Source organism: Phoxinus phoxinus, assembly GCF_949152265.1.
Source record: "Phoxinus phoxinus genome assembly, chromosome: 22".
Classification (NCBI taxonomy): Eukaryota; Metazoa; Chordata; class Actinopteri; order Cypriniformes; family Leuciscidae; genus Phoxinus; species Phoxinus phoxinus.
Window position 1 is genome coordinate 19,461,781 of NC_136897.1, and position 27,786 is coordinate 19,489,566.

Consider the following 27,786-nt stretch of genomic DNA (forward strand, 5'->3'; position numbering starts at 1 on the left):
ATTTAAACTACAAATATCAAACTATTCCTTCAGAACGTTTAAGTGTATGTTTGTGCCAAAGAAAAACCCCAAAACAAGAGTGCATCTTGAATCCCAGAGAGAGGGCATGTTCATTCAGCTTGACAAACAGCGGTACGCTCAATACAGACTGAAACTGCTGTCTTATACCGTTTCTAAAAATAGTCTCGCCGTGACATCACCAGAGCTACGCAAACACTGTCCACTTTGTTTTCAGTCTGCGTGCGAGAGATATCTCAGGGTAGAGAGCCAACCTTATCCCTCAGCCCTCGGCTTAGAGAGACACAGCCTGCGGCAAACTCCCAGAACGTGCCTGCCCCGAACAGTCCATTAACTCTCTACGCCAGACATCACAATACGTGACCCAAGATTTGCTCCTCGTATGTTGTGATGGCTTTTTAAAAATGTTAAATGAAGCGTCAAGCTACTGCAGCAGTCAAGTTGTCATGTATGAAATTAAAACGGGGTCTTACCCCACAGATACGGGTAGAATAACAAGATCTGTGCGCTGTCAAAACCGCTCTCCTTCATTTATTTGACATTATGCTCATGTGATCGCACAATACTGAATGCGATGCTGAGGTTAATAATATCTGTTGTTTCATATCAAAACAAATGCAAAGCTCAATATTCCCCTTATCGCAAATGAGTCCTGGCACGATTACACACACACTCACATGCACAATTGAAACATGTACTCACAAGTGGTAGCGATGACAAGCCATGAAGTCGCTGTGTCTCTGTGAGTCTCTTGTGCGCGGCAAACTAAGCTTCAGTCTCACACACACACACACACACACACACACACACACCTCTTTCCTCTCAAACACTCGCAGAAGTGCTCGACTCATTCAAGCATAGCCTCAGCGGGGCGGCAGACCTCACGGAGTGTGTGATGTAATGTGCATGTCACACACACATACACACGTACATCTCATCAGTGATGTTTCCAATGAGATTCAGAGATTCACACATTCACTTTCATAAGATGGATCAAAAGGTGATCATTTTATTACTGGAAATGAATCATGCAATAGGCACTTCTGAACCCATCCTGCGTTTGATTTGTTTTTGTTTACGTCTGATCTCTTCAATCTTGGACTGTAGTATGGTTCAGGGAGCCAGAGACCTAGTTGGCAGAGTGGTTGCTATAGTAACGGATTCTGTTTGTGAGGCTGGACCAATCAGAACGAGCGTGGAGCATCCCTAATGACACAAACGGATTCATTAAGAACTAACAAAAGATTATGTGAATACGCAAGCTGAAGACTTAATTATGCTGGGAGGGAGGAACTACTGTACCTCTTGAGTCAAGAAATGTTTTAATTACCAGTCGGCGTCTTTAATCTAAAATCGCTGGCAGTGATTTAAAGTTTTTAATTGTTGGTCTACATCTCTATATAAAATTGCTGTGCCCAATTAATTTTTTTTTAAATTGTTGGTCTGTGTCTCTAATATAAATTCACTGGTCATCATGATTTGAATTTTTTAATTGTTTGTCTTATGGCTCTAATATAAAATCGCTTGGCCGATATATCTTTTTTTTATTGTTGGGCTACATCCCTAATATAAATTCTGGGGTGACATTTAATATTTATTGGCTACAATTCTTATATAAAATCACTGGGCACATTTTACACTTTTTTAATTGTTGGTCTAAGTTCCTAATTTAAAATAACTGGCTGTGATTTGATTTTTTTTTTTTTTAATTGTTGGTCTACTGTACATCTTTAATATAAAATAACTGGCTGTGATTCATTTTTTTGTAATTGTTGGTCTACATCTTTAATATAGAATCACTGGTTGTGATTTAAAAATGTTTAATGATGATCTACATCTCTAATAAAACATTTCTTGGTCCATTTAAACTTTTAAATTGTTGGACTAAGTCCTTAATTTAAAATAGCGGTGATTTACATTTTTGTATTATTGTTGCTCTCTTATAAAATATAAAATAGCTGGGCCTGATTTATTAATTTTTTTCCTTTTTTTTACGTCCTTAAAGGATTAGTTCACTTTCAAAAATGTTTTTGCTGATAATTTACTTACCCCGATGTCATCAAAGATATCTTTCTTTCTTCAGTCGAAAAGAAATGAAGGTTTTTAAGGGAAACATTCCAGGCTTTTTCTACACAAAATGGACTTCAATGAAAACCATCTATCCCAATGTTCAAACACGATCCCAGTCGAGAAATAAGGGTCTTATCTCGCGAAACGATCAGTCATTTAAAAAAAATAATAATAATAAATCCTTGCGCCACGCATTATAATCACTCCTGCAACTTCAAAATCGTCTGACATCTGTGTTTACATTTTATTTTTTTTATTCGTGACCTTTCCAACGTGATGACGTAATACGTGGCGCGTCGCAGACCAGCACAAGACGAACTATTGTGGTTATTTTTGTTTTTTAAATGACCGATCATTCAGCTAAATAAGACCCTTATTTCTCGACTGGGATCGTGTAGAGACTTTGAAGCTGCATTGAGACAGACATTTGAACCTTCTTTTGAGCATTGGGATAGATGGTTACCATTGAAGTCCATTCTGTGTAGAAAAATCCTGGAATGTTTTCCTCAAAAAACTTAATTTCTTTTCGACTGAAGAAAGAAAGACATGGACATTGGATGTTATCGGGGTGAGTAAATTATCAGCAAAAAATTTTTGGAAAGTGAACTAATCCTTTAATGTGAAACTGCTGGCTGGGATTTAATTTTTTTAATTGTTGGTCTACGTCTCTAATATAAAAATTTTGGCGCCATTTTAATTTTTTAATTGTTGGTCTATGTCCCTAATATAAAGTTGTTGGCTGCCATTTTAACTTTTATAAAACTTCTGGGCCTGAATTCATTTATTATTTTTATTATTGTTGGTCCACGTCTGTAATACAAAACCGCTAGATGTGATATTACTATTACCGGTATTATTATTTTTTTAACTTTTGATCTACATCTCTAATATTACAGGTTGACCACACATTGAGAGCTGACAGTTTTACCCTTTTTGTGGGATGTCTCAACAGACAACCTCTCCTGTCCCGCTGGGACCCTCCTGCATGTACCTGTCACCTGATAACAACAATGCCATGGCACATGCACATTACCAGTTACCATAACAATACCTGTCAGATAAAACACGTTCCCAACATGCACCAGGAGACTTAACCGGATCCCACACACCTTAATACCTCCACAAGCTGACATAGCACTTAACACGGAGAGGGGCTTTGCAAACATCTCCACCTCTGATATAACAAGGTCGGGGGCCTTTGTTATGCTGATTTAAGCTCCCGAAGGAGCATTGCATTGTGGGATCAGATCTTTACAGGGGTAGGAAAAAGCACAGTAATGAGGCTGTACACCTCCATGCAAACACGCTCATTATGGAGCCTTGGTGGCAGGCATGAGACCGAGACTTTTGGGACTGGTGTTGTTCATGCATGTATAGAGATGATGGACAGGGGTGGGGAAGGAAAGCTGGAGGTGCATCCATCAGGGACACCAGATTTGATGTAGCTGTCAAGAGATGCTGACATACTGATACATCAAAATGATGCGCATTAAATTTGCATGCTAATGCAATGTTAATGATCATTCACAAATACCTAAAACTAATCAAATCGATATCACCCACGAAGCTTCATGTATACATTTAGAGGAATGCATTAAACATGTAATGCATGTTGTATGAGATGTGAAAAGGGCAATCATTGGCAGTCCGCTCAGAGCCCAAGCCACTTACTGGATCTCTCATATCTATAGGTGTGAGCTGAATGATTTGACATAGTATATCAAACAACATGCTACAAACCAGGGATGTGCACAACTATTCAAAATCAACTAGTCTGCGGGTTGTAGAAAACATCCTTGCATTATTACAGTAAGTTGGTTTCAAGGTTCATCTTGTTTGGGGACATTCACGTTCGTGCATTCAACAACAGCTGGACAGAATGCAGAATGTGAGCATTTTTAAAAGTGACATTTTAGGGCTCAGCAATAATGATTTTTTAATGTTCTGCTGGTCTAGTTAAGGCGTTTACATTGTTACAACAGATTTATGTTTCAAACAAATTCTGTTCTTTTGAACTTTGTTTTAATTTATCAAAGAATAATAAAAAAAGAATGTACCACGGTTTCCACAAAATATTAAGCAGCACAACAGTGTTCTCAACATTGATAACAATAAGAAATGTTTCTTGATCAGCAAATCAAAGCAAATGAAAATTGTAATAATATTTCACAATATTACAGTTTTTACTGAATTTTGATTAAATAAATGCAGCCTTGGTTAGTATGAGACATTCAAATATCTTACCGATCCCAAACTTTTGAATGGAATTTAAATACATAAGCATGACATAGTATATCAGCATATAAGCATGAAATATATTATATGCATTATGATAAATATATTTTTTATTAATTTTTTATTATATTATTACAAATAAGAATATGCAACAAAATGCTACTTATCTATGAAATATTACTGCAAAATATTACTGATTAGTTAGTCATTTTCAACACATTTTTATTGATACTATCAACTGTATTAAGACAAATCATGTTTTTTTTAATCTAACAAAACATTGTCTACTGTATGTGAGCCATCTAAATAACATTACCAAGGTGACATTTCAGATGAACTAGTCAACATCATTGTTGGATGACTAATCAACCATCCCAACTCATCTCTACTGCAAACTTGGTAAACACAAACATGCATCCTGAGGTGAAGTACAGAGGGAGCAAAACATCTCACAAGAGCTCTATCTCTGATCCCACTTCGATTCCTGGAAATAGCACTCATTCACTTCCCTGGAGAGGATGGCTGAAAAGTGTGAGTGTGCGTGTGTGTGTGTGTGTGTGTGTGTGTGTGTGTGTGTGTGTGTGTGTGTGTGTGTGTAGGGCGGTTTCAAAGAGGCCTGCCCCCAGACTTATTCACTCAGTCAACTACTTGTGATCAGAAATTAGCCTTGGCTGAGAGGGCCGTGCTGAGATTCTCTTTCGGCGATATTCTGCCTCTGCTCTCTGAGGCTCTTGTCTGAGGAGCTGAAGCAGGCTAATCTCTGCTAGCCTTGAGCTGTTCGCTAACAATACAGCACCAAGGGAGAAAAGATTACTTACAACTGAACATCTATTACGGAGGAATGATTTATTGATTTGCTTAAGGGTGGAAAACCAGGGGGAGGCAGGGGCTTGATACATTGGAGAGATTTGCAGAGAAGGCAGGAGTGTTCATGAGACAGGATTGAGGTAGACATATTCATGAAGCAGAACTGATACAGAAGTCTTCATGAGGTGAACTTGAACTTGAGTAGTGCGGCAACTGTCAAAATTGAATTGAGTGACTGCTTTTTAAATTCCATTTGCTGAATCGGAAAAAACACAGTGGCAAACAGAACTGCGAATGGATGGATGGATGGATGGATGGATGGATGGGCGGATGAATGGATGGATGGATGGATGGGGGGATGGATGGATGGATGGATGGGCGGATGGATGGATGGGCGGATGGATGGATGGGCGGATCGATGGATGGATGGGCGGATGAGCGGATGAGCGGGCGGATGGATGGATGGATGGATGGGCGGATGGATGGATGGGCGGATGGATGGATGGGCGGATGAGCGGACGGATGGATGGGTGGGCGGATGGATGGGTGGGTGGCCTATTGAATGGGTGGGTGGATGGATGGATGGATGGGCGGGCGGATGGATGGGCGGATGGATGGATGGATGGGCGGGCGGATGGATGGATGGGCAGGCGGATGGACGGGCGGATGGATGGGCGGGCGGATGGATGGGTGGGCGGATGGATGGGTGGGCGGATGGAGGGGCGGGTGGATGGATGGATGGTTGGGTGGATGGGTTGGTGGATGGATGGATGGGTGGATGGGTTGGTGGATGGATAGATTCATTTAGGTGTTGTTGCCATATAAACGCATAATTCCCAGTCCGAGGATGCGAACAGCTCCAAATAGAATGTCACGTGTTGTCATCTCGAGACTACTGTAATAATTATGACATGCCATGAACACAGCATAAATTCTTCTTCCTGACAATCCAATGCAAATTTCAGTTCAACTTCCTGGGAGGGAAGTTTCAATCCAATTCAAATTCACACTAACATAAATCCTTTCAGTTGGAATCAGCTCACCATGAGGAATTCAGCCTGAAATATACACATCAATAGCTTTCCATGACTGTGTGCACCGTATATAAGCGTGCACACACGCGCTCATGAGTCGGTGACAAGGCACCGAACACCTGACACCTCATCATCTGAAAGAGGGAATGAGAGTGAAACATATGGGAGATCTATTTGCATGCCTCACATCTCCCTGACTCACTTAAAAGTCACGCTCAGTCTTCAGCTCTGCTCTCCGCTCAGAGGATCACTCAGACTGTGTGTATGAATAATGGACGCACATTAAACCCCAGATGTGCAGAGGGAAAGAAAGAGAGGAAGATAAAGAGAGAAGAAGAGAACTGAAGTCGCTGCGGGGGACAGACAACTGAGACACGGGGGGGCTTGGACAGAATTGAATTATAACTTGCGTGATCCAGGGCTCATTTTAAAGGAATGATGGCAGAGGTTTAAACAGACCCGTACAGCCCGTGTCAAATATCTGTTCCTGGATCAGTGTGCAGATGAGAAGTAATAGTGTGTCTGTATATGAGGAACTCGAAAGCTGCTTGGCTCTTCTAATACACTGTCTCCCTCCTCTGGAAGAGAGCCACGGATGCTGCCAACAACAGTCCTAAACAACAACATAGATTGAAATATATGAGCCATAATAACGCACAATTAACAAAATGCCATGGCATACATTCAAATAAAGATGATGGAATAAATAATAGAATATTCCATGTAATAATGGAAAATAAAACTATTTTTCAAATATATACCCTGAATGCAATGCAACTTGCTTTGAATAAAAGCATCGGCCAAAGGTATAAATGTAAATATTGCAAGTCTGACTGAAGATTTTAGAAATCTATACATGCATTTCAACATTAGATAACTGTCTGGTTGATGAGTCCCCAAATGATTTAACGTGACCAGTAGGGGGCAGTGTTTTCACACATCTATCACACCATGTGTTTCTCTGCATATGGATATCTGAAAAGTGTATGAGCCAACCATAAACATGCTCAGATCATCAACAACACCAGAAATAAAAAGTGTGTGTATGTTCCATGTCCATGACTAAAAAGCAGCAAGGGTGCCGTTGGGGTGACGGCCATGAAATGAGAAGGCAACACAATTTCTGAGCGCTCTCTGAAGACATCTTCAGATGTTGTCTACAAAAAGACACAGTTGGAGCCAATTCTCCTTGTCAAAGGAAGCCTGCCAGTGTGTACCGCATCGCTTCAATCACAGCAAGACGACCCAATGATGATTACAATAACGCTAATCTAAGGGCACAATTGCTTCCATTATCATTACAGTTAATCACTGTGACTGGAAGACTAGTGCCGACAGGGAACTGTCAGAGTTAAATGAAAGCTGGGGTGTCAAATTGTACAGGTCACTGCAAAAACGACCTTCAACAGAACAAACGTCTGCCTCTGACAGCAGTAACACGAGCGCTTCAACTGAGACGTTCGATCTTGAACATCAGCATTATCCTCACACAGAGAAGAGGAGGATATGACAGTGAGTTCTATCTTAGCAGACGATCCGCAACTGCACATGTGTAAAACTCACTGATGCCAGAAAGAAATGCAGAGAATGGCAGATTGTGAATGAATGCAAATTAGATCACAATTATGCATAGAGACGCATACATTCTTTAAATATAGATGACAAAAATGACCGCGATCAATCAGCTCCAAAGGTCACCAGAAAGAGAGTAAGCGGCCAATTATTTCAATTTGCTCTGTGCCTCCGTCTGCGCATACACACAGTCGGATGTCCACACACAAACACTGAGTCTTCTGAGATTTCATTGTCCAGAGTGAAGTGTGGCAGAATCTCTTCACTGCACATTCTCCATGTCCCTCTCCGGGAGTGTTATGATTGTCGGTGATGGACACAATCTTTCAAATCAAACCCCTTTAGGCTGAGGCAACAATTCCAGACCCCTGCATCTGCTCGAATCTCCCACAATCCCAGTGTCTTTGCAGTATGAGGAGGACTGTTGCAGACTGAAGCACACACTCTGCTGCAAACCAGCGCATTTACACACATTATACAATAAGTCCACAACTCAAATGTAGTAAGAACTAAAATATTTGCTCCTAGAAAAGACTTGTGCAATCTCTCAAGTTGTTTAAAATATTAACAAATAAAGAAATAGTAAAATGCCCCTTTTATGCTAATTTAAAGATTCAAAATATATATTATTTTTTTCATAATATACATTGCAGTATTACTTATTTTCTCACAGTGTCTGAAACTACTCTGTTACTGTGAACTATGTCTGAACACTGTCTACTCTGCTCTGATTGGTCAGATGGTCCAGACCATAGTCCATTATGCAAATTTCCTATCTTTCGTTTCAGGCAGTTCATAATCTGTTCTTCCTTTTGGGAGAGAAAAACAAACAGCTATATTTATTTTACTACATAAAAAGTAATGTCTGAAAAAGCATAACAGGGGCACAGAAGTGCAAATAGTAATGTAGTAGTAGCCTATATATATATGATATATTGTGCAAAGCAATGTCAGTGCAAGTATTCACTGTATACCAGAAGACAAAACAAATGTGACACGTGACCACAATCATATTTCAGGTAATTGAGTCATCAATATCACAATGTTTAGTGAATCAAGACCTTTGCAATCAACTAAATGTAATATACTGATTCACGTCATAGGGAACTATAAAGCAGAATGAAACACCACCCGTCCTTCAAGAAGCAATTAAACACTGACAAATTCGGACACATACTGGCAAAAAACATAATTTTATGAGGTGGAATGGGATCGGGAAATGTCGCAAACCAGATTCGAACTAGCTCAATGTGTCAGAACACAAGTGCTAGCTAACTAGCTCTTACACAAAAACGCATTTTAACAACCCACAAAGAAGTCCAAGTTGAATTGCTCTAAATGCGGTGTCAATTCACCATGTCCCCACAGAAACAGAAGTCTTGTTATTATGCCATACGTCCTCCACTGCAGCTAGGACAATTAAAACCAGGCTAAACCGCCAGCCTTCTAACTGACGCTTGCGTTTAATTAGAGCGAGACAGAAGGTGAGTCTCAAGCTCTGTGCAGGTCTCTGATGCTTTCGTAGCACTTCACCTCTAGAAGACTCTGTCTCCGCTATTTACTACGGCATCTCGCCTCCTAGCAAGACCCGTGTCTCCTTGGAAACAGAGATTTGGCTGTGATTTGTGTGTGTATGTGTGAGATGTCTGATGTAGCGGGATACCGCCTGTCCCCTCAGCTCTGGTTGGTGAGACTATAGTCAAGCAGCTGTAGCGTGTCCATGGGAGCTGATAGAACACATATGCCAAAGACACGTCCTTCACATGAGCACGCACACACTCGACTTCCTCTTGAAAGGAAACGTTAAGTCGGCAGGCTGCTGAAAGGGGTTTGTCACTAGGATTGTCATGACAAGAATTTTCAATAGTCTATACCAGTCAATTGTATGATTATCAATAACAATATATACCACCACAATATTCAATAGCAATGAATAGCCTATGCTATTGAACACACTCCTTTAATTATTACAGATATAAATGTGAATTATGTTAGCCTTTTCTGCTTTTAGTGTAAAAAGGTAATCTCACCAGAATTCTTGCACCTGCAGCTTTATTTCTCACAAATGCAATTATTTCTAAAGACTGAAAATCATTTCTCAAAACAGCAACTTTATTTCTCATAATTTCAAATATCTGACAAATGCGATGATTTCTCATAATTGCAAATTCTTTTCTCATAATTGCATTTGAGACCTTTTCTCTTATTTAAGCCATTAAATCCAAACATTGCAACTTTAAATCTGGCGTTTGCGAATATTTATAGTCACAATTGTGATCTTAATTTCCTTCATTTCCTGTAATCGTGAATTTAAATATCACGTCACTTTATATCTGATTAACTGTCTCACAACTGCAATATCTTTTTACATCTCATTAACATTCAATTTTAATTAATAAGTTGTATTTATTCAAATAAATTAAATACAAATTAACTTGGTATCTTTATTTATTTATTTATTTATTTGATTCAGTATTGATTTAGTATGAAGTACCAGTAGTTTTGACAACTGGTCTGGTCTAAGGAGGAACATTTAACTGGCACGCTCCGTCTTGCTCTTTCTCAGACAGGCTTGTTATGATGTTAATGTCATTCCTCTCTTCTTCCTCGCTCACTACCGTCCCTTTCTTTCTGTCATCTCTGGTCCACTGAATGCTGTGCCCTGCACTTCCACACTTGCCTGTCAGGAGGTCTTTAAAACAACTTGCAATTTGTTTTTCCCTTTGATGGAAAAGGTTGGTCCGAACCATAGAGCTTTAACCTCCTTTACAATTCACGGCCTCTTGCCGAATTTCGCCGCTGACCTTTTAGGGACAAACCAAAAGTAATGAGATAAACGTTTTGGAAAAACTTATATTTCATTCCCTTTCAGCCTGAACTGAGCTGCTTCATGACGTTCAACATGGTGGTCCTTGTATTGAATTTCCTTTCAATGTACTTTTTCCCATTCCTTTTCAATCATGGTTTCATTCTTTACACCTCATTCAGGGCCTCTCCACTTCAGCTTTCGTAATTATTTGAGAGACAAAAAAAAATTATGTAGACGTTTTAATATTTCGCCAAAAATATGATGTGTGAGATGTCCTTGGGGACTGAAAACAGAGAAAGGGAGAGAGAAGGAAAGAGAGAGGTTGAGAGGGCTAGAGTGAATGTCAGTAGTCGTGCGAGCTGTACGTGTTTGGACTCCGGATGAGAAAAGCGGGACCAGACAGAGAGAACAGAACTGTAATGATTAATGAGAGAAAGTGAGTCGTCTTAAAAAAGATTTGACACATTATCAAAATCTTTAGACATAGCTGTGACTATATTTAGAACCATTACAGTTGCTCACTAGCGTAGGTTGTTTTGGATGCCTTTTCCGTGCACTTACGGACACATTCCTAGATCAACATCCATGTAAGAATTACATGGCGGCCTCCTCGCTCCAAAGGAAAGAGGACTTTAAGTGAGCATTCAGAAGAAAACTGGGAATACAATCTCATTTGTGACCGTCTGAAACGCACTACACATTGAAAAAGTAACTTGATAACATGGCAGCAAAATTTTATATTATGTACTGTATAGTTTCTGGATAAATTTGGTGGATTTAGCCGCATTTGGTGGGTTAGCGTGTGTTAATGTCAAGTCCTGTGTGTATGTAGGGCCTATATATATATATATATATATATATATATATATATATATATATATATAGTATATGTGTGTATATACACACAGAGAGATATAATAAATACACACATTTATTATATAACCACAAACTTTTATGTTAGATACGATTAGTCGTGATTAGCGATTAGTGATTTGTAGTGACAGCAAAGAAAGAAAGAAAAAGAAAGAAATAAAGAAAGAAAGAAAGAAAGAAAGAAAGAAAGAAAGAAAGAAAGAAAGAAAGAAAGAAAGAAAGAAAGAAAGAAAGAAAGAAAGAAAGAAAGAAAGAAAGAAAGAAAGAAAGAAAGAAAGAAAGAAAAAAAGAAAGAAAGAAAAAAAAGAAGAAGAAAGAAAGAATCGATTTCTATTTCGCAGTACAGGATGCTGAAGTGCTGGGGCTGGAATGAGTCTTTTTAAAGTTACGTAACCAGTAAGAACTTCCATTGCCTGAATTTCTTTAGAAAAAGCAGAGTAGCGGACTGTCAGAAATTGATTCACATCAGCTGTGTGCTTATTTATCACATATCCTGAGAGAAAACCGAATTTTCTATCCACGCCGTCAATGAGCCAGAGGAAAGCTTGCTGCATCAGAATACTCCTGTTACTGATAAAACCAACCTCAGCTGCATATTGCTTTCAGACTGAGACTTGAATATTTTTCAAAGCCAAAAGAAAAGTTCTAAAGGAAACTTATTAGCCAAGATTATAGTTTGAGAATGACAACGAGATGAGATATTATCACCCCTATCGAAACGTGCGCCATTTAAAAGCGTTTCACCGCAAAGAAAAGCCAGCACTCTGAAAAAAGATTCTCTCCACATAATAATGATGGGGTGGAATAATTGCGCAAACCAACTGATTAAATTCGGCAGTGTGTGAAGTTGGTGCGATTACCATAACTCATTATATTACCTATTTAATTTTGCACCCCTACTGCTTTGGTGAAATTTAGATCAGTTTAGTTTGTTTGGCCTGAAGGAAATGAGCTTATTTAATACTTTTTCAAAAGCACAACCCTGGACACACACACAAATCCAGGAATGTAGAGGAAGATATTATTTGAAAGAGTTTCAAGATCCTTCACACTTCTCTCTTTGTTACGATATTGTACATTAGCAAATACAAACTTTTTAAATCTTCGACTAAACCCAAATTCACGATGGCAAGCCCTGAGGATACACACTATTAAATTTGAACACTTCATTGAAACACTTCAAAGCTGCTTGTCCGTTGTTACAAGATCCAAGAAAATATCAAAACAAAGCCTTGATCAATACGGCACGAGTCCACACAATGTTTGTATGTTGTCATGGTTATAGGAAAGGTTTATGTTGCATATATAAATGACGTTCATATGCAGCCAGCCTGGAGTCATGTCGCAATAATTGTATTTACCAGGACTGTACTGTAATTAAAGGTTTCACTTCACAAGATAATTGCTATAGAACATAATTAATTTTCACTGTGAATTTTGACTCTACACTTTAGCTTGTATTACTCTTTTAGGCATTAATGAAGTGACCAGATTGCACCGCCAAACACCGTTTTCTGTGGCAGCATGAGAATAAAAAAGCACAGCTAAAACATCAATAACATACCAGCTGTGAATCTGTTGCTCTACTTTTTGTTGTGCTAGTTTAAAAAAAGGAAAGAAATGTGAAATTGCTCAAGACACCCATCTTTTTTTTCCAACCAATCACTTTTGAGGAAATCGCACTGTAATTACTACTTCAAAACTTGGAAGGAGGGACGTAAGAGGGAAGTGTTGATTGTGTTGATTACCTGATCACAATCACTTGACGTATAGCCTCAAAAAGACTTTCTGAACTTCTCACATAGAAATCTGCACATTTAAGGTACAACGGGGCTAAAGGCACACCATAAGAAAAATCAGCTTTTTCACTACTCCCATAGTGTATGACTACAGAAAAAAATACACGTTTTAATTGAAAATTGACTAAGCAACAGATTTTGTGTGAAAATGAATCATAAAAGTGCTTAATCTTATAAACGTATGAGGTGGCAAGGTGGGTCTTTTGCCCCACACATGGGGTAAAAGGCTCACCTGTATTGGGTAAAGGGCACAAAGTATTAATACAAATACTTTAGCTAAAATAATATGTTTTTAATATTGACTAAGTTAATACTCGTTCAAAACAAACCCTTTAACAAAGTTTGTCAGTTTACACAAAAAGCAGCACAACTTTTTTCAACATTGATAATAAGAAATGTTTTATATAACACCAAATCAGCATATCAGAATGAATCATGTGATTCATGAATCTGAAGAATCATGTGACACTGAAGACTGGAATAATTACTGCTGACACAGGAATAAATTACATTTTAAAAAATATTTAATATGTACGATAAGCATAATGATTGCAAAAAAATAAAAAATAAAAGGATTTAGAAAGAATGAAGCTTGCGGTGTCAGAATGCAGTCTGTCAGTCAAGTTCGAAGCAGCAAGCAACGTGTTATGACAACGATGTCTCAGATAGTCTGAAGGCAGATAAAAATAAATTACTTTTGAGTGATTTGTTACAAAAGTGCACAATCTAATTCTATCTCAATCTAAACATGGAAGCTTGAGTGTGTGTGGCGTGCTAGAACAAACCTCATTGCGTCATGCACGCACATTGAGCTACTTCCTTTTAATGTGTTACTGTGTGACACCTGCATGACAGCTGAGGTCAAATAAAGAATTGGGCTTAGGATAGCAGATACGAACACACACACGCACAAAAAAAAGCTTAATCGGCCCCGAAACTGATCCCTGAGATCAGCTCGGAACATCCCTAATTGTAGCTCATTAGAAAGTTTCCGGCAAATTAAGTAAATCCAAAGCCAATTTTTACTTGCATCTGGCACTTGGCGAGAGTTAATTTTAGATTTTGGCTGTTGGTTTCCAAGAGTTCGTTTTTCATGAAACCTTAAAGCTCTCATCACAGATGCACATGATTGTGTTCAGTGGAAGAGGGGAGGGAGCTGGAAACATTTTAATCAACACCTGAAAGGCAAGAGGGAGTTCATGTGTGTGAGTGAGGAGGCTGTGTGGCTAAACAATGGAGGAATGAAATATCAATCTGTCAATTACGTTCCCTCACGCCCCACATCGCAGCAAGACACACTCGCTGTGATTAACACGCATGCAGAGATAACAAGCATCCAGTGTCGGCAGAGTGACCACCGAGAGCATCTGCCTTAAGGTGCAGTATGTAAGATTGACAGCTAGCGGTTGAAATGGATACTGCAGTCCAAATTCGAAATATTGGAGAGAGTCGTTTTCCCCGCCCCCTCCTGCTCAGACTTGACGCTCACATGGGTTGCCAGATTGAGGACATTTTATTTGATTTATTGGTTTATGATGAGTTGATATCGCGTTTTAATTTGCTCCCTTTCATAGAGATTTTTAGATGGGTGCTGAGCCTTTTTAGGTTGCGTAGAATAAGCGATCTATGACCCAGTTTGTTTGCTGGCTTTCATGGCTGTAATATGCGGTATTTTCTCCCAACTGGCAACCAGTGGTGTGAAATACTATTGGGTAAGCTGGCTGTAATATGCGGTATTTTCTCCCAACTGGCAACCTGTGGTGCGAAATACTATTGGGTAAGCTGGCAACGTGCGGTATCGCACAGACCAAAACAAAAACAGATATTCTGACACGGAACGCACATTGCTGTAGAAGTGTTTTTCAGAGAAACGAGTATGTGAACTCAGCATCTGCAAACATATTATGGTATTTTTATGCTTTAGTACTTAGTCAAAAACTTACAGAGCACCTTTAACCCCCTGGGGTCGGCAATCACGCCGGCGTGATTTGCGCGTTTTTTTTTCACATAGCAGCTGAATAAACTTAAAATACTCCGTCATATATGGTCATACAGACTTAATAAAAATGAAAAAAGAATCTGTGAGATGTCTACTTTTGTATGTGTCCACTTACAATCAAAACAAAACGTTGTGCTTTTGTAAAATAAAGAAATTAAACAGGGTGTGCTTTCTGCCTCTCCGTCTCGTGAACTTTTTTTTCTTGAGCACGTCTCTAAACATTTAAAAAAACTCAGCGAATATTTGTCACACATTTGTGAGCTCTATATATTTATAATCATTTAAGTGTGTAGTTTTAAATTATCTGATTCAAAACGAAAACAAATATTCTCTGTTTAAGTAATTTGTATAAAACCAACAAGATATTCAGTTTCTCTAACCCTTCCTCATTAGTTTTAATGTGACCACACCCACACGCGCAAAACATATAGACATGCAAATCGTCCATGTGTCGCGCGAACGCCCCCATTACCTCAACAACAAAGCGGCAAACTTTATCAGTCCTCTTCAGTCGTCGAGTTTGGAAGACATGCTGTGAGATTATTGGGTTTACATCTGAAGAAGAAGATCGCGATTTGAAGACAAGAACGATTTTAAGGTAAGAAATAATTCTGAATTATATTAGTTCGTGTTATTGTTGCATAGACTTCATATTGCCATTGAACTGTTGCACGATGCTTCAGTGAATGTTCCCTGCACGCGCTGTGTGTTTGAGTCATTCGCGCGACGTGCGTTTGAAAAGCAAAACGCACCATGATTTTACTCCAATCTCATTTCATAACGTCATATCGATTGTAAACATTTGAAGTAACATATGATAATCCATATGTTTTTCTCTAGTGTAGTGTTACTGAAGTGTTCCTTTTTAACTATGCCTGCTATACTATTGTTCTTATTATTTGATTCAGCCCTGCAGGTATATGCCTACAAGGCACAACAAATGTATATATATATATATTTGTAAATTTTAAAAAGGAATTTTCACCAGAAATCTAAAATGTATTCCCACAATCATGCAGCCCTGGTTTCTTCTTGATATCAGCATGTTCACAGCTTTTTTATATATATATATATATTTTAGGTAGCTACCCGTCCTGCTGACTTCAACATGAGCATGAGGAGGTGAAAAATCAAACACCTTGGAAATGACAGGTATGCACTATGTTTCAGGAAAGGAAAGGTGTGTGACTGGTTAAGTCTCTGTCTTTAGTTCAGTGTGTTAAATAATGTGCTTTTTGCCATTTGTTGTGTATCTTTGGATTATGTTGTGTTGTAAATAAATTTAAACAATCAAAAAGCCGTTCTTTTTTAAATCTCCTCATTCTTTGTGCAAGGTAATGCAATGATAGTGCCTGAGAGCTCCTAATAGGGCCATTATGGGAGGGCCTTTGTCTTTTCTCAGGTGTGAAACACTCAATATTCATGGTGGTTAACGCCTCCTCGCATAAAGCTTTCTTACACAAAACATGTCATACAAATTTTAAATCAATATATTGTCTTATCTGAATGAGTATTCAGGATGATTTTCACATAGTTTTGGAGCAAATATTCTAGGCTACGTGATACAATTTTCAAAAGCCTTGCAAAGAAATAATTAGTTTGTGTTTCATTACATTATTTCAGTGACTTTTTTTTGGTCATTTTCACAAACCACGCATAAATGTTATTATCTCAAAACGACAAACTTTTACATACATGCTGCTGACATATTATTGTAGCAGAGTTTGTGCTGAATGCAGTGTAATAAGACCTTAGCCATGAAAATGTCACAAGTAACAGAAATAAGCACAAATGTTAGAGCATGTCAGAACACCTCCAGGACCCAGAAAACACCTCAGACCCCTGAGGGTTAAGGAATCTTTAGTGAGTAGATGAGGGTTAATCAAGTCTAAAAGACACACACACACACTGACCTTAGTCAGAGTCGTCGTCATTTAAATAATTTAAAGAATGTTCCAATTTAAAGAATGTTCCAGTTTCAAAACACAGTTTCTATTGAAATCACTTGTGAACAAATATTTTAACTTAAGATTAAAATGAACAGATTCAAAAGTATAGCCATAAGACATCTAATAAATGACATGTATTATTACAATTATATGAGACTAGAAAGAAAATCTTACTGACCTTGTCTGTATAAAATTATAATCCAAACTTTATGTCACAACCCGGTAACTCTCTCATGGCACATACTGTACATCACATCCCTCACATTCTCAATTCCACTTGAGTCAAATCAAACACGGCTAAAGTTTATAATAAATCATTCCACTATGTGAACATTTCCGAATGTGTTTCTTTAAACAGAATCTTCAGCCTCGCCAATTTCCATTCAATGGCATGCAATTAAAGCACTAATTACTGTGTAATCACGTTAGCTACGCCCAGAACAACAAACTAGCTGAACACAGTGGCAGAGAAGCCACAAGCTGGGGGCGCTGCGCTACAAGTGGTGGCCTATGGAGAGAGACTGACAGGATGGCTTGTGATAGCTTGGCACAGCGGGCACATGAGCCGCGGCATGCGCCCCACCATATCAACATACCAGCTCACAGCCGCGGGTCACATACGGAGACTTACGCGACCGCACGTGTTCAACGCGGGGATGGGAACAGAGATGTTTTACGGGAGCTGTCTGATCCTACTCTGTCAAGTTCACATCTGTCAGAGAAACAGCGAAGCAACACTGCAAACCCGTGAACTCAGGCCTGCCCTCTCGTATGAGGTCTTTACAAACCGCAAATCACAATGAATCAAGCTGAGAGTGAGCCAGAGGCACATTGTGACACGTGGGGATAGGGAGAGAGACAGAAAGAAGAAGAAGAAGAAAAAAAAAAAATCGAGAAAGAGAGCAGTGAGAGAGCGAGGCTTGGCTTGTTATATAAGACGGCCACTATTGCACAATGCTGTAGTAAATCCATGCGTACCATATTAGGATGGATTTTAATGAGGTAACAGGGACTAGGGTTCCACTGGCACGAAAATTAATTCTTCTGCAGGCTCGTGAGGGGTCAGCTGGCGAACAGGAGCATCATAAAGGTACACTGAGTAATTACAGCTCAAACTCCAGCTGCCAAATAAGACGCCTTTATACTTGTCTTTATGGGAACTGCCACATTAGGAAAAGTACTGTGATATGATAAGTGGTCTAGGGAGAGAAACAAACACACACACACACACACACACACACACACACACACACACACAGAGAGCGAGAGCGAGCGAGCGAGCGAGCGAGAGAGAGAGAGAGAGAGAATGAAAAAATTAACAATTAAATACTGTACAATGAATTAATACTATATATATATATACACACACAGTAAATACGGAGTATATACATCGGTATATATATATATATATATATATATGCGGCGTACACACACACACACACACACACACACACACACACACACACACACACACACACACACACACACACACACACACACACACACACACACACACACACACACACACACACACACACACACACACACACACACACACACACAAAATTAATTCCGATCGATTTAAGACATACAGATGTAGCAAAAATAAATGATAACCTGATAAAAAGTTATCTAAATGGTAAAAAAAAGGAACATTTCTCTGATAGTGCTTCCCTGTAGGCCTAGTTGAAGAAACATAAATGTTAACATTTCTTAGGGAATAAAAAATATTTATTTACATACTATCTTAATTGATACTTGACTAATTACTTACACTGAATAACATGTTAGGAATAAAAATTAAATAAAAAAAATCCACAATTATTCTAAGACTCCTAATGGCTGTTTCCTGTAACAATAATGTTTTTGGGTTGGTTGCCAGAGATTTCATCAGAGACTGCTCTCCACACAGACAAGAGTTGCAGGCTACTCTCCTCACCGAACCGCATCTGAGACTCGTGAGAAAAGAGTTTCGTTTTTACAGTCTGCTTCAAACACTGTATGAAACTTCACCTAACTTGTTTAAATCTAATCCGAGTGATGAGGACGTGGCAAGAATGCGAATTCAAGTCCAGTGTCACTTTCCCACTCCTTCTACCCTCTTCTTCCTATCACTATTCGTAAATGTCCGATGTCCTTCAGAAGTAGCTCTCCTCTGAGAGGGATGTGATTTATTGAAGTTTGAGAGCTGTGTGCAAAAGAAAGACCAGCAGAAAAGAAAATGAGGAATAATGCTTCCTTCAGAGTACGAGAGAAAGATGTTTAGGCGACCATTTTCAAAAGTACCACACCAGAGGAGTCGTTCCAAGAACAGTGTGTGCAAACAAAACACCCTCGACGCATAAAGAGGACCAGTCTTCTGAAGGAGGTCGTCATTAAGTAGACAGCTGGTGTCAGGGTGGGCTTTATTTGCTCACAAAGACCTGTTTTGCTTTAATCCACCATGAGCTGTGATGTGTTAAATTGCACCGGTGTCAGAAAATAACAGGCCTCCACACAATAACACACACCCTTGTCATTAAGAAGGGCTCACGCAGAACCGCCGTCTTAAAGCAAGAGGGCGGGAGTGGGGATTCAAGTCGGCGTTGCTTTCGCTGCAACGACACGTAATTTGCCTTCTGCAGCTCTGAACAATGTGACACTGCAATTACATAAGTCACATTGCATCAATTAAGACAACAAAGCCAAGAGTCTTGTTAAGAGGCAGCGTTTTGTCTCAATTCTGAGGTTAATTCAGATTCCATCAGCAAGATGGACAGGGTTGGTGACAGGGTAGAGTGGAGCTTTCCTCGCCGACCGGATGACGAGGCACAGATGGGGATTGGGTGTATGGATTTTTGCGATTATACTATTCACCGAGCAAACCAACAAACAACTGAACAAACAAATGAAGAACAAAACAAAAAGTAAAGCAGTGGCAGACCTATTTATCAACCAGGCCAATTAATTGTGATGGAGATTATGTGCCTATACTTGGCTGATAAACAAAACAATCTCCTGTTCACAATTATTTTTGAGGGAAGTATTTGAGCAAATAATCTGTAAAATTAACGTTCAATTTATTTTAGAAATTTGCTCTCATTTAAATAAGGTACAAGACACACAACCGTTTGAAGTTAGATTTGTAAAAAATAATTAATGCTTTTAATCAGCAAAGATGCATTATTCATAAAAAAAGACAGAAAAGAGATTTAGAATGCTACAAACAAACATGCATACTGTATGTGTGTGTGTGTATATATATATATATATATATATATATATATATATATATGTGTGTGTGTGTGTGTGTGTGTGTGTATATCTGTGTGTGTGTGTGTGTGTGTGTGCGCGTGTGTGTGTGTGTATTTCTATTCAAAGTATCATATATAAAGTATCATGGTTTTCATTGTTTTTTTTTTTACCATTATTATATGGTTTTTCAAAAAACATAAAAAAAATCTTTGCAACCCCAAACTTTTCAATAGTAGTATGTATACACATATAAAGTTATAGACACATATACAATTCTCTAAATATCAAAATTGAATGTTGAATAACCACTAGGTTGACCAATTAAACAGGCGTCAAAACAGCCCAAACATAATATAAGTACATTCTAGAATGTTGAGAAAGGGCTAGATGTCTGCACCATGTGTCTCCACATATCTCCCGAAAGCATTCTGTGGTCTGTGCGACAGGTGGCTGGAACAGCGCTCCGGGATGGGGTGCAAGTAAAGCTCTATAAGCATCAGCATACTTTTCCAAACTTGGTAATGAACATCTCTCTAAAAGCTACCACCTGGCTAAAGCTATCCTCTGTACAACAGCCATCTGAAGTATCCATGACTGAATACAAACCTAGCAGATGCATTATTTGCTGGCCTTTGGGAGAAGAAAAAACAACTATTAAGTATTTCATGCAATATAATAATGGTTAATTTAAGAGTTAGGATTCTGACAGGAGCTAAAACTGCTTGTTAAATAAATCAAACAAAATAAACAATTTCCAGCACACTATACTATTACAGTGGATATTATTGATTGACTGAACTAGGGAGAATCTTAACATGGCCAGGAGAATTATGAGTTTATCTCTGCAGGAGGAGAGGTTGGCGAGTACACTTTAGCTGCAGGTAACATTATATGATAACTTTGACACCGAGTTTTGATATAAGGGCAAACTGATGCATGGTACAAATTTCCAATTTTCTCAGCGAGTATAAACCTTGATTCTAACCTGATGATAACAGATTTTTATTTATATTATATAAAACCAACTTTAAGAAATATCAGTTTGAATTATGTGCAAGAATTGGAGAACACAGTTCCAGTGAGGAAAAAAGAATCTTATAATACATTATACATATATACACTACCTTGGGGTTGTGTTTTTTTTTTTTTTTTTTTTTTAAGAAATCTCTTATGCTCACCAAGGCTGCATTTATTTGATCAAAAACAAGGCAAAACAGTAATATTGTGAAATATTATTACAATTTAAAATAACCGTTTTCTATAGAAGCTTGGTTTCCGCCAAGGAATAAAACAATTTAAAAGATAAATACTTAAATCTCGCAAATCTGACTTTTTCTCGCAATTGCAAGTTCATATTTTGCAATTCTGACTATTTTGCTCAGAATTGTGACATATAAAGTCCCGTTCTGAGGGGATAAAAAACTTTTTTTTTCTCAGAATTGCAAGTTTATACCTCACAATTCTGACTTTATAAGAACAAAATTGCAATTTGGAGGGAAAAAAAGTGAAAATTGCGAGATAAAAAGTTGCAATTACCTTTTAATTTTTTATTCAGTGGCAGAAACAAGCTTCTATAGTTTACTATTTGAATATATATTATATAGTCATTTATTTATGTGAAGGCAAAGCTGAATTTTCAGAATCATTACAGTCTTAAGTGTCACATGATCCCTCAGAAATCATTCAAATATGCTGATTTGGTGCTCAAAAAACATTTCTAATCATTATAAATGTTGGAAACAGACTTTTTACACAAATTATGATATTCCAAGAATGTTGTCATCAAGACTGTTGTGTAATTTGAGAAAAGACAAAAAAAAGAAAAGCTGTCCACCTCTTGTGCATAAACATTTGGTCATGTTGGGATTCATGATGGCAGATGGTGGGACAGACTTCTGATTTTGCTGCCCCTCCATCTGTGAGGTCTATGCAACTGAGTCGATCTATTTTACGGATCTATTTTGTTCAAGCCCCTGCAGGCTAGCAGGAAGACCTCGATTTATCTTTGGCCACAGAGAGGGAGAGACACAGGGGGAAGGAGTCTGGACAGGGACAACGGACGCTTTACGATTTTTTCATTAATGCCCCCCACAAAATGCTGTGACACGGTGACTGCGGCGAGCAGTGTGTCAGTAACAATTAAAGGATTGGTATCTCAGGGCAGAACATATGCTCTATCTGAGTGGGGCTCAGAGTCTATTCTGCCTTATCTCACTGTGCACTTGGGGGACCTACCAATACTTTAGGCTCCTGAGTTAGATGAAAATAATCAAACCGCACATCACAACACTCCCAGAAAAACATACAAAAGCTGTCACTGAGGCGGTACCCTTTCAAAAGGTACCAAGATGCTTACTAATATGTATGTTTAACACACTAATATGCACCTTTTAGGGGTAAATATGATTTTGAAAGGGTAATACCCCTGAAAGGGTAGCGCCCATGCAGTGACAGTTTTTTGCCCTAATGCAATTTATCAAAATGTGTTGGATGTGATATTTTATGAAATATGTTTGATAATATCATATGCTCAGAAAATTGCTGCATAAGAAGAGAAAATGACTTTCAGTGATATATTTAGTCAAGGCATTGATCCTGACTATGAATAATTAACACATATCGCTGTAATATGAGAGAGGCTAGTTCCTGTTCACCACAAGTTTAAAGTTACCATGTCTTTCAGAGAAAGTCCTGAACACACGCTAACAGCTATTTATTCATATAAGGCTAGAAACAAAAAAAGAGGGAAAAAAATAGGTTACACTTTATTTTAAGGTATCATTGTTACAGTGTATATATATATTTAAGTACTGTGTAATAATAAAAATGAACATGTAGGCTACATACTATAGCCAAGGTAGGATTATGATTTGATTTGGTTGAGGGTTATTTTCATTTGCATTCATTTATTGTTATTACTATGGTAAGTACATGTAACAAGGACAATGTAAAATCGAGTGTATAAAAAAATATATATATATATAGCTTTTGTACAATATTCAATGTATTTTATATATTTTATTACAAATATTGCACATGAATATATATATATATATATATATATATATATATATATATATATATATATATATATATATATATATATATATATATATATATATATATATATATATATATATATATATATATATTGGAATTTATTATAAGCTCATAATCAACTTCCTTTCTTTGTTTTGGCTGATTTCCCCAAAGGATGCTATAATTAAAAGCCAACTTGTGTCAATTTTATCAGAATTAACCATAAAAATAAAAAAAAATTCACGACTGGCTAAATAGCTTACTTATTTTCATGTGTGTGCATTGTAATATGTATTTCTCCAAAAGAGTGAGAGATAGGGGTCCACATCATCATATATGGCCTCTCTATCCTCAAGCCATAATTAAAGAGAAATAGGCAGATTAGTGTGTATGAAATCGCATATAATCACATATGTCATAAAAGTACAATTATGATGGTTAGATTAGATCTGGCTACTGAAGGTAGTTAATAATACAAGTTTAATAAACCCCGAATCACATTTCATACATTCACATAAGCTCATTACCTTCAGGGCCCATACTTGACCAGTTGAATTTCAGAACCAATTAAAGATTGAGTTTTGTGGCTTTCAGTTCATGTGTATTAGCTTTGAAATTATCTATTATCTATATGCCTGAAGTTGACTAAATTAACTATTGCTTAGCCGACATGTACTACGGTTTAAAAGTTTGTGGTCGGTAAGATTTTTTAAATGTTTTTTTTTCTTCTTCTAAAAGCTCAAATGTATTCAGTCTTCAGTGTCACATGATCCTTCAGAAATTCTAATATGCTGATTTGGTGCTCAATAAACATTTCTTATTAATATCAATGTTGAAAACAGTTGTGCTGCTTAATATTTTTGTGGAGACCATGCTTTTTTTTAGGATTCTCTAATGAATAGAAAGTTCAAAAGAACAGTATTTATTTGAAATAAAAGTCTTTTGTAAAATTATAAATGTCTTTACTTCACTTATGATCATTTTAATGCATCCTTGTTGAATACAAGAATTTCTGTCTTTCAAAAAAAAAAAAAAATCTCACCCCAACATTTTTTCACATTACTGTATACACAATATGAACAATCTACAGTTTTTCTCTGAAATATTTAGCAAAATGTTTGGCCTTCCATCCAATACAATAAAAATGATTGGTGACCATTAGCTCTCAATCTCCAAAAAGGACCAAAAACACCATAAAAGTATAATAAAAGACGTCTGAATAACTAAAAAAAGCTACTTGGACAATCTGCTATAAAAAAAAAAAAAACTCCTGGTGTGCTTCACTGAGCAAAAAAAAAAAAAAAAGTACAGGTTTCACATGAGGGGTGCATTAAAGACATATATATTTTTTTACCTGTCCCTTTAAGGTCTCTTTTTTTAATCTTTCAGAGACCAACAGCTCAAATCTAGTGTCAGAATTACATGGTATATGTTCCAGTTGGCTGCAAGTTCTGAGTAAATTGTACACTTTCCTTTAGAAATCAAATTGGATTTCATGTCTCAGTAGTCTCTCAGGTCAGGGTGCAATACAGCATCTCCCTGTCACCACAAAATTACAAACGTGTAACTCCATTTGAGAAATAAAGTTATGATGAGCGCGCTTCCAAAGCTTTACAGTTTTGTTGAAAACTACATTAGCTGTGAGGAGATAAGATACACAGCTGACTTTGTTTAATCTAATGGGAGTACATCAGAGCACTCAATCTAAACCCAGCACACACTCACTGTTGCTTTTGGATGCTGGCACCTGTGTCACTTACACCTCCTCTCGGTGCGGACGGAAAGTTAATTAACTGCCTGTAGGACTCGGCCCTTTGACAGGCACAGAGTTGGACACGTTCTGTTCCACAGGCGTTTATAGTGATGAATTAGCTCTGCCGCCCACCTCCACACCCCCCTCCCATCATCAACTTTGTCCTTCGTCCATGCTGAGTAGCAATGCTATTGGAGAACTACCGCTCCCTATCGCCACAGTGTCACATGACAGCGCTCGTGCCAATACAGTAGAGCTGATATGAAACATGGTAGGTCTTTAAAAGGCAGATGGGGAGTGTGGTAACCGTATGCTTCATACGGTATTGTTATTTTTGATGTAAAAAAAAAAAAAAAAAATGTAAGTGATTATGCTGTGACTGTTTAAAACATATATATATTTTTTTTTACTATAAACATTACCATTTAAAAGTTTTGGGGATGGGCGAGGTTCTTTTATTCCTTTACCAAGGCTGCATTTATTTGATCAAAAATACAGTAAAAGTAATATTGTGAAATTTTATTATAATTTAAAACAACTGGTTTCTATGTGAATATATTTTCAAATGTAATTTATTCCTGTGATGTCAAAGCTGAATTTTCAGCAGTTATAGTCACGTGATTATATTATTAATATACAGTCAACATTTGAAGTGGATAAAAGCTCATCAAACTTGTCCAAAGACAAGAACGGGTATTGTTCAAAATTAATGTATAACTTTGATGAAAGGTTTTGATCCACTTCAAATGTAGAGTACTGTAGGATATTAATATCCTCATATGCAGATTTGGTGCTAAAGAAACATTTTTTATTTTTTTATCAATGCTGAAAACAATTGCGTTGTGTATTTTTTTTAAATAGAAAATGTAAAATAACCGCATTTATTTGGACTAGAAATCTTTTGTAACATTATAAACATATTTTCTGTCACTTTTGATCAATTTAATGCGTTCTTGCGGAATTACTTGCTATATTAATTTCTCTCAAAATTCAAAATATTTAAACATTACTGACCCCAAACCTTTGAACGGTGTAAATATAAAAAAATAGATATAATATAAGATAAGGTCACACTTTAGTTTAGGGTCAAATTTTCATTATTAACTAACTTTTAACTATGACTTTTGCCTCAATAAACTCCTAATTACTGCTTATTAATAGTTAGTAAGGTAGTTGTTAAGTTAAGAGATTAAGGATGTATATGGTCATGCAGAATAAGGCATTAATATTTGCTTTTTAAGTACTAATAAGCAACCAATATCATATAGTAATATGCATGCAAATAAGATAATAGTGAGGATTGGACTTGTAACTAAAGTGTTATCGAAAATAAATATATTCGAATATATGAAATAGTCTTATTTATTTATTCTATATACTATTTGAGGAAAATTGTGTTTTATAACACAAAAGTTATGAGCAGTGGAGGTGATATCTACTGTAGTCGTAGTTTGTTGTGTAATTCTCCTGTAATCTTGTATTCCGAAGCATTTGCAATACTCCAGACATTTTTGTTATATCACAACCCGTTATCTGATGGATGACGTAAAAAGGTGAAAATGCTGAATGAGATATGAAGTGCTACTGACCTATAGATCTCCCCCACTGTCCTTTCATGAAGCATTGCTGTATTGCAATTGCTCTGTTCCGTGCCCTTGACCAGCAATCAGTCAAGTGTGAGAGCACACACACACACGTACGCACACGCACACACACTTAAGCCAATATCCAATCCTTCAAAGATTTGAAGGCCAAATAAACAGTCTGTGTCTTACACCTCTTGACTTTTAGTATCAGATTGTTTTGGCATAGGTCAGAATTGATGGTGTTATTGCTGCACACTTGCATAATACAAACACACATTCCACTGGACAGTATACTTCTGCTGTAGATGTTTTTCACAGTAATCCACATGCACTGTTAACTAATTAATACAAAATCATCTGACTTAATTTTTTTAGCTCTGTTAATATTTTGATCAATAAAATAAAATATATATATTCATAACATATTTTCAGTTATTTAATTAACTTGGACATAAAATGTACTGCATATCCTACTGAACATATTTTAATTCCTTTTATAACTGTTTTAATTTGCTTTGCTTTTACTTTGTGATTATTTTTTGTAATTTCTGTGTAAAGCACTTTGAATTGCCACAGTGTATGAAATGTGCTGTATAAATAAACTTAACTTGCTTTGCTAAGACATAATCAGTGAAGCTTATGTAAAAAAAAAAAAAAAAATCTTTATTCGATTACCCAATCGGTCAATGTTGTATTTTCTAGTCAAAGTGGTTCTTGGTCTGGTTGTGCATGGCAACTAATAGAATGACTCAGTCACTTCTACAATGCAATATTGTATAATAGCAAGCGGCAACCTTCCTGTCTCTCTCTCTTGAAACCAACACAGAAGTGACTTAAACTACAATTCATCGACTGGTCGCTAGAGACTGGCTGCAATCCCATACAATCTAATCATATAATAACAATCATGTAATCCTCAATCTCAATCCATGTTAAAATGCCTAACTTTACAGCAGAAAAAAAAAAATGTGTTTACAACCTGGTGCAAAAAGTGGTTTTGGTCTATATA

The 27,786-nt window shown here is 37.3% G+C and overlaps 1 protein-coding gene across 9 annotated transcripts in view; it reads right to left on the reverse strand.

Annotated features, from left to right (window-relative positions):
- The window catches only part of iqsec1b (IQ motif and Sec7 domain ArfGEF 1b), a 167,216-nt gene that overhangs the window by 78,125 nt on the left and 61,305 nt on the right, over nt 1–27,786 (reverse strand). For 2 of the 9 annotated variants that reach the window (XM_079597281.1, XM_079597275.1), the window contains exon 1: nt 721–856. The exons of the other annotated variants lie outside the window; for them this stretch is intronic. In XM_079597281.1, the coding sequence (XP_079453407.1) occupies nt 721–743 (23 nt within the window). In that variant the 5' untranslated portion in view covers nt 744–856. Of the gene's footprint in view, nt 1–720; nt 857–27,786 lie in introns of those variants that run through there. 9 annotated transcript variants of the gene reach the window in all.